This window comes from Rhineura floridana, chromosome 5 (genome assembly GCF_030035675.1).
Source record: "Rhineura floridana isolate rRhiFlo1 chromosome 5, rRhiFlo1.hap2, whole genome shotgun sequence".
In the NCBI taxonomy this organism is placed as follows: Eukaryota; Metazoa; Chordata; class Lepidosauria; order Squamata; family Rhineuridae; genus Rhineura; species Rhineura floridana.
In genome coordinates this window covers 187,349,939-187,364,558 of record NC_084484.1, presented here as the reverse complement: position 1 = coordinate 187,364,558, position 14,620 = coordinate 187,349,939, and the positions used below count along the sequence as shown (strand labels likewise).

The 14,620-nt window shown below is 45.2% G+C and overlaps 1 protein-coding gene across 1 annotated transcript; it reads right to left on the bottom strand.

Moving 5' to 3' along the window:
* Positions 1–6,764: 6,764 nt before the first annotated feature.
* On the bottom strand, positions 6,765–7,724 carry LOC133386141 (olfactory receptor 52M1-like). Its single transcript, XM_061629745.1, has one exon. It carries the CDS (start codon positions 7,722–7,724, stop codon positions 6,765–6,767), a length of 960 nt encoding a protein of 319 aa, XP_061485729.1.
* Positions 7,725–14,620: the final 6,896 nt, after the last annotated feature.

The window sequence follows — 14,620 nt, the reverse complement described above, 5'->3', positions numbered from 1 at the left end:
AAACAACACACACTTTAGTATTCCATTAGATGTCTTTTTAATTGTTTTGTCAACCATATAACTTAGAGACATAACTTAATCCACACTCCTATGCACGCTTTCCTGCCGTTCTGGGCTCCTTTGAGAGGAAGGGTGTGATATAAACTGAATAAATAAATAAAATAAACAGATTCCTAGGGATTTCCATCCAAGCAGACATGTACATAGGATTGCACTGTCAGATATAGAACCTGAGCACTAACTTTGATGGAAACAGAAGATGTGCGCATCAGCATGGAAAAGATCCCTTGTTCAATCCCTGGCAAGCCCCTGAGGATATTGCCTGTCGAAACTCCGGAGAGCCCTTCAGCCTAGACGATCATGAGCTAGATTGGCCGCTGCAAATCCTTCTCAGTTGGAACACCAAAATTCAAGAATAGGGAAAATGCAGAATTTCTAGATTAGCTTTTTGAGGGAGGTGGGTAAGGGAGGAGGGAAGCAAAGAGGAAAAGATCCAGTTGGGCTTTGCTCTCTGTTCAGGGAGGGGAGAAGAAGAAGGTCTTGTGGTAACAGCCGCCGCCACCACTGGCTGCAAGCAGGCAGATCTGATAGAGTTTAAATGTATTTATTTTCTAAAGGGGGCGGGTGACAAGCCCTATTAACGTATAGGTGAAATTAGGATTTTCCCCCCAACATTCATCACTTTACTCTTGCTTACATAGAACCAGATTTGCCATTTTAATGCTCCTTCACCCAGTTTCAAGAGATGCTTTTAGAGTTGTTTGTGACCCCTTTTAGTTTTAGTCACCCTGAACAACTGACTGACAGTCCTCACTTTGCCTGTTTCTTCGCTCTTTCCCGATTTAAAAAAAACCCTCTTTTTTTGCACCCGCACACGCAGCGGGAGGACCCGTACGTCTTCTCGCTTTTTCCCAGCTCCACCCATAACACTCCCCCTATCAGCCAATTGGTCCGCAAAATATGAGGTATGCTCCTCTCCCCTTTGCAACCAAGCACAATATCGCACATGCGCTTGACTGTAACAGTGCAAAAGTTTGAATTTCCTATGGGTGTAATGGAGTTCCTTGCAGCTCACCACTCTGGAGCAGGGCCGGGGGCGGGGGGCTCATATGCCAATAATTCCTGTATTTTTGTGTGCTTGCATTTGCGATATAACGCAAAAATGAATGTATGTGTTTTTGCCTTTATGCATAGTAAACATTCTGGAGATACACAGGGCTGGCAAGTCTCAATCAGCAGAGAGAGCAGAATGCTGCAGGCAAGAATGAGATCCTGGCCTGGAGCCAGGGGTTCCTAGCCAAAGGACATTGAATGCACTCTGGAGAGGGGGAAGGGGCGCCTGGGCACCTGGCATCCCTTCTCCATCACCTGCTGCCCCTTTTGCTCGGTACCTTGCCTGGCAGCACCCCCTGCCAGCTGCTGCCGGGCCACCTGAGCTCTCCTCCCCTTTTCACCGCTCTGGCTGGCTTCTCTCTGATCCACTCCTGGGCTTCCAGGGAGCTCTAGCCCACCACTTCGCCATACGAGCGGCTGGAGCAAAGGGGCGGCAAAAAAGACCTCCAGCTCTCCCAAGGAGGGGGCCAAGGGCTCCAGGGGCTTCGCAGGGGATGGGGCACCCCTCCAAGAGCCCTCGCCACCCCCATCTCCCCCTCCACCGCCACCTCCTCCCCAACAGCCAGGCTTGCACTGCAACCGCCTGCTTCCTTCCTTTGCTCTCTCTCTCTCTGCTCCACGTTAGGCAGCCATTCCCCCCCCTTCGCCAAGCCACCAGTTAGCTGGGCTGACAGCTGAGCCGTCAGAGCGCCCCACAGCTGATTCGGCAGCCCCCTTCCCTCACCGCTCAGCTCTCCCTCCGGCTGGCGAACATAGCTTCAAGCAGCCTGTGGGAGAGAGGCTCCTGCGAGGAAAGGGGTTGCCTGGGAGCCTCCCTGGGGTCTCCCCCCGTGCGGGGGTGGCCTGGCATCACTGCCTGCTCTCTCCCCAGCTGGCCCTTGCCACCAGCGACCCCTTCCTCCGCTCTCCTTCCAGAGCCTCCTTAGATGGTTGCAGGTGGCCATCTAGCAAACCACTTACATGCCAATAATGCCTGTGGGTTTTTTGGTTGTATTTGCAATATTTCGCAAAACCAACTGTATGCTTTTCTGCCTTTATGCATATTAACGTTTCTGGAGATACACACGGCTGGCAATTCCACTTATTTCTCCAGAACAGTTCCTCCCCATTCTCTCTCTCTCGCTCTGCCTCTCAGCGTAGGCAGCGGCGTCAGCGTCAGCGTCAGGGAAGAGCTACTGAGACAGGCTTCCCAACCACTTCAGGCAAAACTTGATGCTCTGTTGCCTTCACCCCCCTCCTTCTCCCCTTCCTTCCCGTGGCCCTGTACAAAGCGCCAGGGTCTCGCTTTTCTCCGCTGTGTGTCCCTGTGCGTGTCTGTCTGTCTCCGAGCGAGGAGGAAAGAGCAAAGGGAGCTCCCTGCACCAACCAGCCACACTTGAGTGAGACCAGCCAGGAAAAGGGGGGCTTTACATACAACCACAATTGTAGATCTCACTGTCATGGCCCCGTCAGAGGACTCCTCAGATGAGGACGACTCGGGAGTAACAGCAGCAGACCCAGGAGCAGCAGACTCAGAAGGAGACATGGAGGAGCCTCCTGAGAATCCAGCTCCTTCTCCCCCTCAGCTGCAGAGCACCCCAGATACAGCAGGAATTTCCAGCACCCCACCGGCACTGCTGACGCAGTGTAGAGCTGACACTCACCCTCAGTGGTTTCTGCACAAATGCGCTTTTTTGCATCTGCGCAGTAGAAGTTGCAGAGGCCGCCCCCCTCAGCACCACCCCATTGCTCTGATTGGTTCAGTTTTCCTGGGCTTTCCCTGGTCATTTTCGAACATGCGCAAAAGTGGAAATACATGATTGGCTGGGAATGAGAGAAGGGGTATGGGGAAACGCCCAAGCACCGCCCACGGAACGCCTCCTGCTCTAAAGTCCGCGGTATTGCATCCTAGCGCCTGAAGATACAGCGGATGATTCCCGGTTTAAAAAAGCAAATCGCATTTTTTGTGGTAATGCCAAAGCAGATTTAACAGTGAGAAAGTCTGCTTTAACAGGTGACGTCATATGGACCATGGAAAATTAATGAACACACAAAGCGATCTTATTGCAGATTATACAGTCATCTGGATGAGCCCTGAGTGTCATCAGCAGTAAACTTGGCCACCTCGGTATTCACTTCTAACTCCAGGCCATTTGTGAACAAATGTAAAATCAAGATTGGGGAGTGGACAGCACTGGGTTAGGCATGCCAGTGGCTGGATTTGGTAAAAGGCAGTTTCATATTATCTACAAACCCTTCTCATTTGAAAGACGTCACTACCAGAACTCAAGAATAGGGAAAACACTTTCAAAAGGACATCTGGAGTTTCTAGTATAGCTTTTTTGAGCTGGGGGGCAGGGACAAAAGCATACTGCAGACCTGGGTTTAAAAAATCTTTGACAAAAAGCAGAGAACACATACCCAATCATTACCTCACTCACAAATTTGATGCAGTAGCATCAAAAATTGTTGGGCTTTTTTGTAAATATTCTTACTGATTTTAAAGTGCCAACATGGCAAATGAACAACCTTGTGAAATACAGATGTATCTCCACAATCAAGACCACCAAGACATAGTATTGAGCTGTTGGGTGGAGGAAGAGAAGCAACAACAGGTGTACCCTCTTGAATGTTGTGCTATGCCATGCCCCTCCCACAGCAGCCGTTTTGTGACTGGCACCCTCAGGACTCTCTCAAAATTCAAAATGTGCCCCCTGGTTCAAAAAGGTTGGCGGCCCCTGTTCTATAGCCAAAGACGATTGCAACCTATCATCCTGCTATGTCAGCTCTGGCAAGGAACATTTCCTTTGTTGCAATTCCTGTGTGTAGTGCACTGATCTGGGAAGCGTCTAAGTCAACTAATCTTATCTCATCATGCATTTATGGGCATGTCCCCTCAACAGAGTTACTGACAAAATAACCTTATTCAGGCGTTCATATGTTTAGGGTGACAGGGTACATAAGCACAGGCCCCACCCCAATCCCCCCATGCACTAGGCTATCCCCCCTCCTCCCCTCACCTTTTTTTAAGTTGTCTTGAAAGCTTATAAAAAGTGTTTTTAAAGATGTTTTGTTTTAATGGATTTGAAAGTCTGTTTTTACAATGTTTTAAAGTGTTTTTAGTGCTTTTGTTTGCCGCCCGGGGCTCCTGCTGGGAGGAAGGGAGGGATATAAATCAAATAATAAATTAATAAATAAACGTATGCACTTATCCAAATTTTGCGATATTCCTTTCCAACCAAATAATGTTTACAAAAAATGCATGTATTGGGCGAAAGGATACATAAAAAGGAATATATAAGTGAAAATAACATACAAAAATACATGAGAAATGGCTTGCAAAAATGTGTACGTTTGTCAAAACTGCATACAAAACATGTGTTCAATAGGAGAAATTCACTTTAAAATGCTGAAGAATTTTCATGAGGATTTAGAAAAAGAAGTGGCAAATTCCTGCAGAAATGTGGAGAACTGAATTTAAGATTGGAACAATGAGAAACGGAGCGAACTGAACTGGACAGATCCTTCCATGGGTAGAAGCCCCTTCAGATGCTCAATGCGCAAAGGTCTGAGGAAAGCCCGCCCTTGCGGAGTCATTGGGGGTGGGAGCTTGGATGCATGACACACTCTGAACCCTCACATGCTCAGGCAGATGTCTGACGAGGCAAACAGAAGATAACATTCTAGGGAAGTAAAGTGGTTAGAGACGGGAAGCTTGCAGAGTTAGATCTCTCCAACACTGGAGGCCTTCAAGAGGCAGCTGGACAGCCACCTGTAGGGAATGCTTTGATTTGGATTCCTGCATTGCGCAGGGGGTTGGACTTGATGGCCTTATAGGCCCCTTCCAAGTCTACTATTCTATGATTCTGTTATTCCCCCTCAATAGGTGAGAGCCCTACTCCTCTTTATCCAAGGCGGCAGATAATAAATAACATACAATAATATTGATCACGCAAGGGTTTGAGTGAATTGCATCCCAGTGGTCGAGCTGAAGCAACTAGACACCCTCCAAATCCAGTTCACCCATTTGAAATGACCTCCCTTGGGTTACTGGCTGCCAGGCAAAGAGGGGGTTAAGCAAGGGAGGGCGAGACACACTTGTCCCCACACCAGAGAGCCAGAAGAAAAGAGACTAGTAAACCTGGGCCTCTCATGTCATCAAACCTGAACACCTTCCAGACAAGATGGCCAAGGAGCATCTCTCCTCTCTTATGCAGAACTTTGGCCTTGCAAGGAGCAGTGGCAACAAGCAACAGCCCCAAACAATTTCTACCAACTAAAAAAAAATTATCAATTGACCGATCTCTGACAAAGAGTGAATTATTAGAAAAGTTGCCAGACACTGAAATAAGAAAAACCAGCTCCTGTTTGCCGCTGTAAATTCCATTGTGATTGAATGCAATTGGGAGAGAGCAAAGAGGAGAAAGGAATAAGGGAGGACTCTGCAACCCAGTGTTACCACGCCACACCGGAGGAGCCCTGGTCTTAACACATGAATGCGGTGGCGCACGATAGGAATGCATTTAACATGACAGGGAACACATGGAAGATCAGCACGGGTCAGTTCTTTATGACCAGTTCAGGTCTTGATATGTGCAAGCGCTAAGCAGCATTGGGAAAAGTCAGGGGGGTGGGCTCGATGGCCTCATGTGCCCCTTCCAACCCTAGTATTCTATTATTCTCTACCTCTTGAGCTAATTCAGACACTCCACAGTTTTATATTTATATTTAAGTCATTGGATTTATTTATTTATTTATTTATTTATTTATTTATTATTTCATTTATATCCTGCCCTTCCTCCCAGGAGGAGCTCAGGGCAGCAAACAGAAGAACTACAAACAGTTTAAAACATCATAAAAACAGACTTTAAAATACATTAAAACAAAACATCTTTTAAAAAAAATTTTTAAAGCGTTCAAGACATCTTTTAAAAAAGGTTAAAAAACATATTGTTTTTTTTAAAAGTTTTAAAACATATTGAAAAGCAATTCCAGCACAGACGCAGACTGGGACAAGGTCTCTACTTAAAAGGCTTGTTGAAAGAGGAAGGTCTTCAATAGGCGCCAAAAAGATAGCAGAGATGGCGCCTGACTAATATTTAAGGGGAGGGAATTCCACAGGGTAGGTGCCACCACACTACAGGTCTGTTTCCTCTGTTGTGCAGAACGGGCCTCCTGATAAGATGGTATCTGCAGGAGTCCCTCACCCGCAGAGCACAGTGATCGACTGGGTGTATAGGGAATAAGACAGTCTTTCAGGTATCCTGGTCCCAAGCTGTATAGGGCTTTGTACACCAAAACTGGAACCTTGACTTGGCCCAGTAGCAAATGGGCAGCCAGTACAATTATTTCAGCAGTGGGGTGACATGTTTGCGATACCCTGCCCCAGTGAGCAGTCTCACCGCAGAAGCTGGTAAAAGGCACTCCTAGCCACTGAGGTCACCTGAGCCTCTAGTGACAAAAATGGATCCAGGAGCACCCCAAGGCTATGGACCTGCTCTTTCAGAGGGAGTACAACCCCATCCAAAGCAACTGACCAATAATCCGAACTCGGGAATCACCAACCCACAGCGCCTCCCTCTTGCTAGCATTCAGACTCAGTTTACTGGCCCTCATCCACCCTGCCACTGAGTCCAGGCAGCGGTGCAGGACTTAAATTGAAAACCCATCCGTCAATATCTTACAACTTGTCTTCTGGCCCAGGACAACATCTTTGCCAATTTCCTTCGGATCTCTTTTGTCCGGGCAGCATACACTACGGGGTTCAAGACAGGAGGAAAGATAAGATAAAAGTTGGCCAGGAGGATGTGAGTAGGGGGAGCCACATTGTGGCCAAACCGATGCGTGAGAGAGGAAACTGCTATAGGGATGTAGAAAGCCAAGATGGCGCAGATGTGTGAGGTGCAAGTGCTGAAGGTTTTAAGGCGAGCCTCCACAGTGGCCAAGCTCATCACTGCTTGGAAGATAAGGAAGTAGGATAAGCCAATGCACAGGGAGTCAATAATGAGTACCAGGAAGCCAACTGTCATGCCATAGATGTTACTGATGGAGATATCCTCACAGGAGAGCATCACCACAGCCATGTGTTCACAATAGGAATGTGCAATGATGTTGGTGCGGTAGTAGGTGTATCGGCGGACGAGCAACGGCAGCGGAGATATGTAGAGGATGCCCCGCAGAGCAGCAGCCAGCCCAATCTTGGCAACAGCAGAATGGGTCAAGATAGTTTTGTGCCTCAAGGGGGTGCATATGGCCACGTAGCGGTCAAAGGCCATGGCGAGAAAGATCCCAGATTCAATGGTGGCAAAACAGTGGATGGTGAACATCTGGAGGAGGCAGGAGTGGAAGCCGATTTCTCTGTTGTCAAACCAGAAGATGCTGAGCAGCTTGGGCATCGTGGAAGAGGACAGGATCAAGTCGATGACGGCCAGCATGGAGAGGAAGAGGTACATCGGCTCATGGAGGCTGGGCTCAGCCCTGATGATGAACAGGATAGTGCAGTTCCCCACCACAGCAATGACATACATGGAGCAAAAAGGGATGGAGATCCACACGTGGTGTGCTTCCAGCTGAGGGATGCCCATGAGGGAGAATGCAGGTGGGCTGATGCAGGCATTGTAGAACGCCAACATCTTATCAAGGCACTACAAGAGAGACCATCATTCCAAGCAACTGGAAACAAAGCATGTGGAAAATCATATTATTATATTAATACCATCTGACTTTGAAGTCCCTAAAATATCAGAAGCCCACTCCACAGCAACTCAGAGCAGGCTGCCTCTGCTTTGTGGAACAGCATCCCTGCAGAGACACGGCAGGCATCCAGTATTTGCCGTTCCTGGAAACAACTGGAGACATGTTTGGTTCGACAAGCTTTTTCAGCTGGATGGGGTTGGGGTGGAATGTTTAGGTCTCTGCCTAAAAATAGGGCTTTGTATTTTTTTCAACCTAGCGTTAGGTTTTTGCATTGTTTTCAAATGTATTTTAAGTTTCTTTCGTTGTATGACTGAAAATCACCTTGACACTTATGTGAAAGGTGATTTATAAATTAATAAAACAATAATTCCTTATAACAATATCATATAAACCGCCCTGCTGCCCTAGACCGATATCAGCAAACATTATCCTCATGCTGCAATAGGGTGAGGGGATCTTCTTGCTTTGGATCTTCTTATCTAAGGCCACTAAACCACCTTTACCTACATCACTGGGAAGGTGAAGCTTGAACCAGGGGGCTTCCTGGCTCATACTCAACACTCTTGGTTACCACTCGCCACCAGCTCCAGAGCTGAAAATCCCTAATTTTTAGGAATGCAAAGAAAACTCATTTTAACAAAGAGATTAACACACAAATCTGGACACAATAATACAGTCTGTACAATCACTTTCAAGTTATTTTTGTGTTTTTTGGCAGTACTTTATCAAATGCACAGAATTTTGTTGTAATCATATGTACAACAAAACAGCTTTTCTTTTATTTATTTTATTTTATTTATTTTATTTAATTTATATACTGCCCTAAGCCCGAGGGCTCTCTGGGTGGTGTACATAACAATAAAGCAATCAAAAATATATATATAAATACAATAATACAATAGAATCAAACCAAACAAACGTAAACAAAAATAATAAAGCAACAGCAAATACATCAATAAATATGAATAGTACGCATTAAAATGCCTGGGAATATAAAAAGGTTTTCACCTGGCGCCAAAAAGATAGCAGCGTCGGCGCCAGGCGCACCTCATCAGGGAGACCGTTCCACAGTTCGGGAGCCACAACCAAAAAGGCCCTATTTCTAGTCACCACCCTCCGAGCTTCTCGATGGGATGGCACTCGGAGGAGGACCTTAGATGTCGAGCGCAGTGTACGGGTAGGTTTGTATTGGGAGAGGCGCTCCACCAGGTATTGCGGTCCCATGCCGTGTAAGGCTTTATAAGTCAAAACCAGCACTTTGAATTTAGCCCGGAAACAAATAGGAAGCCAATGCAGATGGGCCAGAACAGGTGTGATATGAGCGGACCTTCTGGTCCGCGTCAACAATCTGGCCGCTGCATTCTGGACTAACTGTAGTGTTTTATCTTGCAGTGTTTTATCATGGCATTTGGAAACATCAGTGATACAGTGCGGAAGAAAGAGACAAATGAAATGAACATGAACATGAAGGCAAACACTGCAGGCACACAACACTCGCTACATCATTAATTGTCTTTATTAATTTAATCAAATGTATGCACCACTTGATTGCAAAAAAACCCTCTAAGTGGTTTACAAAAGACATTAAAAGTATCAATAGAATAGTTAAAAACAAGAAATTAAAAACTTTTCAAAACAATTAAAACAGCAATATTTCATTCTCTGTGTTTTCATATTGCTGTATTTTAAATTGGTGTGACCACCCCAAGAACACTTGTGATGAGGGATGAGGAGATAAATCTTATAAATGAGTAATCCTGAAATTAAAAAATGAACAACGGAAAGTTCCTAATCCCTTAGGTCCGCTTTGGAAAGAAGACTCAGCTCTGCATATGTGCTTCCTGTAGGCATTTGGCTGGCCAGTGCTGAAAGCAGGACTTTTGATACAATCCATGGGGGATCAATGAGAATTTCAGGTGCATGCATAGCTAAAAGTGGGGACCGTTTATCTTCATAAACTGTGTTCACAAGAACGCCTTCCCCTCTGGTATAAGGCCTGCACTGCCCCCGCTTGCCTTTTGACACCGGCTGAGTATCTTTTTATACTCACGTGCAGACTCCATGCCAAGATGTAGTCGGATGTGTTTTACAGGCTGTTGATCTACCAGCTTGTTTATCTGCCCTTGTTTTAATGTATTGTTGTGTTTATTCATGTCTGCTGTGGTTTTTAGTTATTTGCCCAGGGATCATTTGCAATTATTTTAAATCAATAAATAAAGCTCCACCAACTGGAATGAGCAGAAAAATGGGCAATGAATGGAGTGATTGGCACCAGGGCTGCTCCACCGGCTTCCTGAGGGTCATATTACTGCCATTCTTGTGCTTGTCCTGGAAAGAGCCGCATTCCAAGTGCTGCTGGTGTAGAGGACCTCCTGGCCCTTGTTTGCACGGAAAGAGCAAGGCCACTTTGCTCCACAGTGGCTGAGTGTTGGAAGCTGAAAGCCAGAGAAGGTCTGAGTAAAGAAACAAAAACATCAATGGATGTTTTATCTGCCCTCGTTTTATTGTTACTTAAGTGGATGGCCTGCCCCCAACTTATTCTCCTTGGGGAAGTTCCCTTGTTCTGGAGATCTTGGAGGGCTGCTTTCAGTCACAGCAGCAGATATTGGGCTAGATCAACCAATGATCTCACCCCGCAAGTGATGACTCCAGAGTCTAGGTCGTCTCTTTCAGGAAACGCCCAGGACCCCAATGACGTAGCTACTGTCTCCCTCTGGGCCTAAGAAACTCCCCAGAACAAGCTCCTCTTCAGTTGTTTCATCCTGTGGTGATACACAACCACACTAGTCCACTTTCCTTCCCCAGAAGCACCACAGCCACCACGTCCAGAATTGCAAGGAACTTTCAGGAAACCCAGAGCAGGGAGCAAGATGGGCATTATTAGCAGGGCTCGTTTGTGTTTTGAAGTGTCGTATGGAACACATGACACCTTCTGTAGTCAGGAACAACCCCAGATCATTGCACCACCGCAAATTCAAATGCTTCATTCTGTGGAGTGCTTTGCATAGTAGCTAAAAATTGTCACACATTCAACAGGGATGTTTTCCTGACTGAGGTGGGACCTCAAATTATACTCCCCACAAGTCAAATTACTCAAGACCAGTCAAGTTATTTTGGTACCTGACTCAGAAAATCCACAAGCGCCTCTCATCCTCCCTGACAGTAAAAACACAATAATAATGATAAGTTAAATAACTAACAATTTGATACCTCACGTGACACCCAAAATCTGCTGCCTCACTGTGCCTTATGACAGGGCCGGCCGTGAGATTCAACTTACCCAATTGCTGAGCCAGCAATAGTCCCTTCAAAGTAAATGTTGGCTTCAGCCTCTTTGTGAGGTATTTATGTTGTGTATTTTGGACCTTGAGGGATCTTACAATCCAACTGGGGACAGGGACAATTAAGTGGCTCTTTGGCTGCCAAATCTCAAAGCAGCAACAATACTGAAAGTCTTTGTAAAAACTGTCTTCTTTATTTAGACTGTTTTCAAAAGGGAAGCAAATGTGTCTCCAGATATCAGCAGTCCTGCCATTTCTGGCTTCTTGACCTCTGCACTCTTTCACAGGCCACAATTTTTCACCTCAGAAGATGAGAAATGTTTTGGAAGGATCCCAAAGAATCTAACTGCTGCAATGGGGTTGAATGGAAATGAATGACTCACTACAGGTAAATCATGGGAAAATCAATCCAGAAGTGCGTAGAGACTTCTGAAATAGGACGGCTGAGCCAGGCTTGAACAGCTTATCATAGAATCATAAAATAGTAGCGTTGGAAGGGGCCTATAAGGCCATTGAGTCCAAATCCCAATAGTTTACTCATTGCATACATACAGACCACAAACACACATGGATCTTTCTGTCACATGCACATACTTTACATATTCCAGGAAATGGAGTCTTAGACCCTTCGGAGGCCCACTGTGAATTGTTTGCAAGACACTTTGAGGGAAAAGTTGCTCGCCTCCATAGCAGTCTTGATGCCCCATCCACATCTACTGTAGTCCCCAATGAGGTGTCCAGTGCAACGTCTGCTGCAACTTCTTGGGATCAGTTTCAGTTGATTATGCCTGATGATGTGGACACGGTGCTTGTGATGATGCAACCTGCAATGTGTCCTCTTGACTCTTGCCCTTCTTGGCTTATTAAAGCTTGCCAAGGGGGTTTGACCAAGTGGATCCAGGGGGTGGTCAATGCATCATTGCAGGAGGGAGTGGTTCCAGGCGCCCTGAAAGAGGCGGTGATCCGACCACTCCTGAAAAACCCCACCCTGGACCCATTGGTCTGCGACAACTACTGCCTGGTGGCAAATACCCCCCTTTTAGGGAAGGTGATTGAGAGGGTTGTGGCTTAGCAATTACAAGCACTCTTGAATGGAACAGGTTATCTTGACCCATCCCAGCCTGGGTTCAGGCCTGGTTATGGGACTGAATCGGCCTTCGTCACCCTGATGGATGACCTCTATCAGGAGAAGGACAGGGGAGTGCGACCCTGTATTCTTACTTAATCTCTCAGCGGCTTTTAATACACTTGACCATGGTATCCTTCTGGGCCGACTTGGTGAGATGGGTATTGGAGGCACTGTTTTACAGTGGTTCCGATCCTATCTCCAGGATCATTCTCAGAGACTAGCATGGGGTGACTGTCTTTTGGCCCCCTGGCAGCTGTGCTGTGGGGTGCTCCAGGGTAGCATCTTGTCCCCCATGCTGTTTAACATCTATATGAAGCCCTTGGGAGCAGTCATCAGGAGGTTTGGGGCGAGGTATCAGCAGTATGCTGATGATACCCAGCTTCATTTCTCCAGAACATCTGAATCGGGAGAGGCCATGCAAGCCCTGGACCGCTGCCTGGACTCGCTGGTGGGCTGGATGAGGACCAATAAACTGAGTCTGAATCCTAGCAAGACAGACACTGTGGTCAGTTGGGATTGTACTCCCTCTGAAAGAGCAGGTCCGTAGTCTGGGGGTGTGCCTGGATCCATCTTTGTCACTAGAGGCCCAGGTGACCTCAGTGGCTAGGAGTGCCTTTTCCCTCCCCTTAAATGTTAGACAGGCGCCATCTCTGTTATCTTTTTGGCACCTACTGAAGACCGTCCTCTTTCAACAATCCTTTTAAGCAGAGACCTTATCCCAGTCTGCATCTGTGCTGGAATTGTTTTTTAAACCTCCTGTTTTTAAAGATGTTTTTAAAGCTTTTAAAAAAAATGTTTTTAAAGAGTTTTGTTTTAATGTTTTTAAGGATGTTTTTTATTTATTTATTTATTGTTTTAATATATTTTACAATCTGTTTTTATTATGGTTTAAAGTGTTTTTAGTGCTTTTGTGTGCCGCCCCGGGCTCCTGCTGGGACGAAGGGCAGGATATACATTTAATGAATAAATAGCATTATAGTGCAAATTTATTCTAATAAACATATTTTTGTATCCAGTATTGACTAATGTACACATATTTGCAAGCAATTTGTACTTATAATGAATTTTTGTATTTTATTTTCACATTCTATTATATTATATTATATTATTTATTTATTAAATTTATATTTATTGATTAAATTTATATACCGCCTTTCCTCCCAGAAGGATCCCAGGGCAGCAAACAAAACACTAAAAACACTGAAATGTCTTAAAAACAGACTTTAAAATTTATTAAAACAAAACATCTTTAAAAACAACTTTAAAAAAATTAAAAAACATCTTAAAAAGCAATTTCAGCACAGACGCAGACTGGGATGTCGACTTAAAAGGCTTGTCAAAAGAGGAAGGTATGAATATAAATGTCTGGACCAAGTTGTTTCTTGTTGAAAGAAAGACGTTGAAAGATGAAGGTCTTCGGACTTCCGGGAAGGGTGACTTCGCTTGTGCCTGCTTTTGAGACGGGCTCCCGCCTCAAAAGAAGCTTATTCAGATATAAATCAGTCAGAACATTTTTTTTTTGACTGATGAAATTTCTCCCGGGCAGGGAGAAACGTAGAGATCAACCTCAAAAGCCTGTTTTTGTTGGGAGGACTGGATTTCATTAATTTATGAGAAAAGGTCCAGCCAACAATGCCGGACGGACTTCCAACTTTTGCTCTATCTGTTTAATGCGATACGTTTATCTTTTCTTCAAAGAGAAAATCGACTAACAGGCAAGCACCCTTCTTTCTATTATTTTTCTTACTTGGTTTAAATTGTTGCAGCAAAAGGAGATTTGTCAGATTGATCGGCTTTGAAGTACTTCTGGGTGAGCTATAACTCTTCTCTGTTATTCACGAAATTAACAGCTTATCTCTGTTTTTGTTGCAAAAAGCTGTCCTGGAAGTGCATTCTAAAGATATAAACAGAAGAGGGATTTCTATTCCGAGGAATGTTATATTGTCTGGGACTATTCTCTTTTTGGTCTATTTTATTTCGACGAATCTGCTTCTTCACGACGCCACTAACTGTTTTGATGCTGGGAACCAAATTTGTTTTGTATTCTTGAACATAGAGAGATAAGGCAGGCTGCTCTGTTTATATTGTGATGTCATCAAGCCTGGAATATTAACCCAATTGCTGCTGAAATAAGAAGTGGTTCTTCTTTACTTCTGTTTTGCTTTGTTTTCGTGGTTTTAAAAATGGCAATCAAGAAAGTGGCTGAGAATCTGGAAGTAATTATGTTTCAGAAAATAATGGATGAGATTGAGATAACGAAACAAACCCTGCGACAGGGCAGTAAGGAGCTGAAAATTGAACTGAGCAAAATGACGCAGGAGCTTAAAGAAATAGGGGATCCTGTGAGAGAGGAGAATGAGATCAGAGACGTTATCTCTGAAGAAATTAATGAAGATATTAGAGATAAAGTTATCAATGGCTT

Excerpts from the sequence above, each read along its gene's own strand:
- LOC133386141 (XM_061629745.1), bottom strand. The coding sequence starts at position 7,724 with ATGTTGGCGTTCTACAATGCCTGCATCAGCCCACCTGCATTCTCCCTC.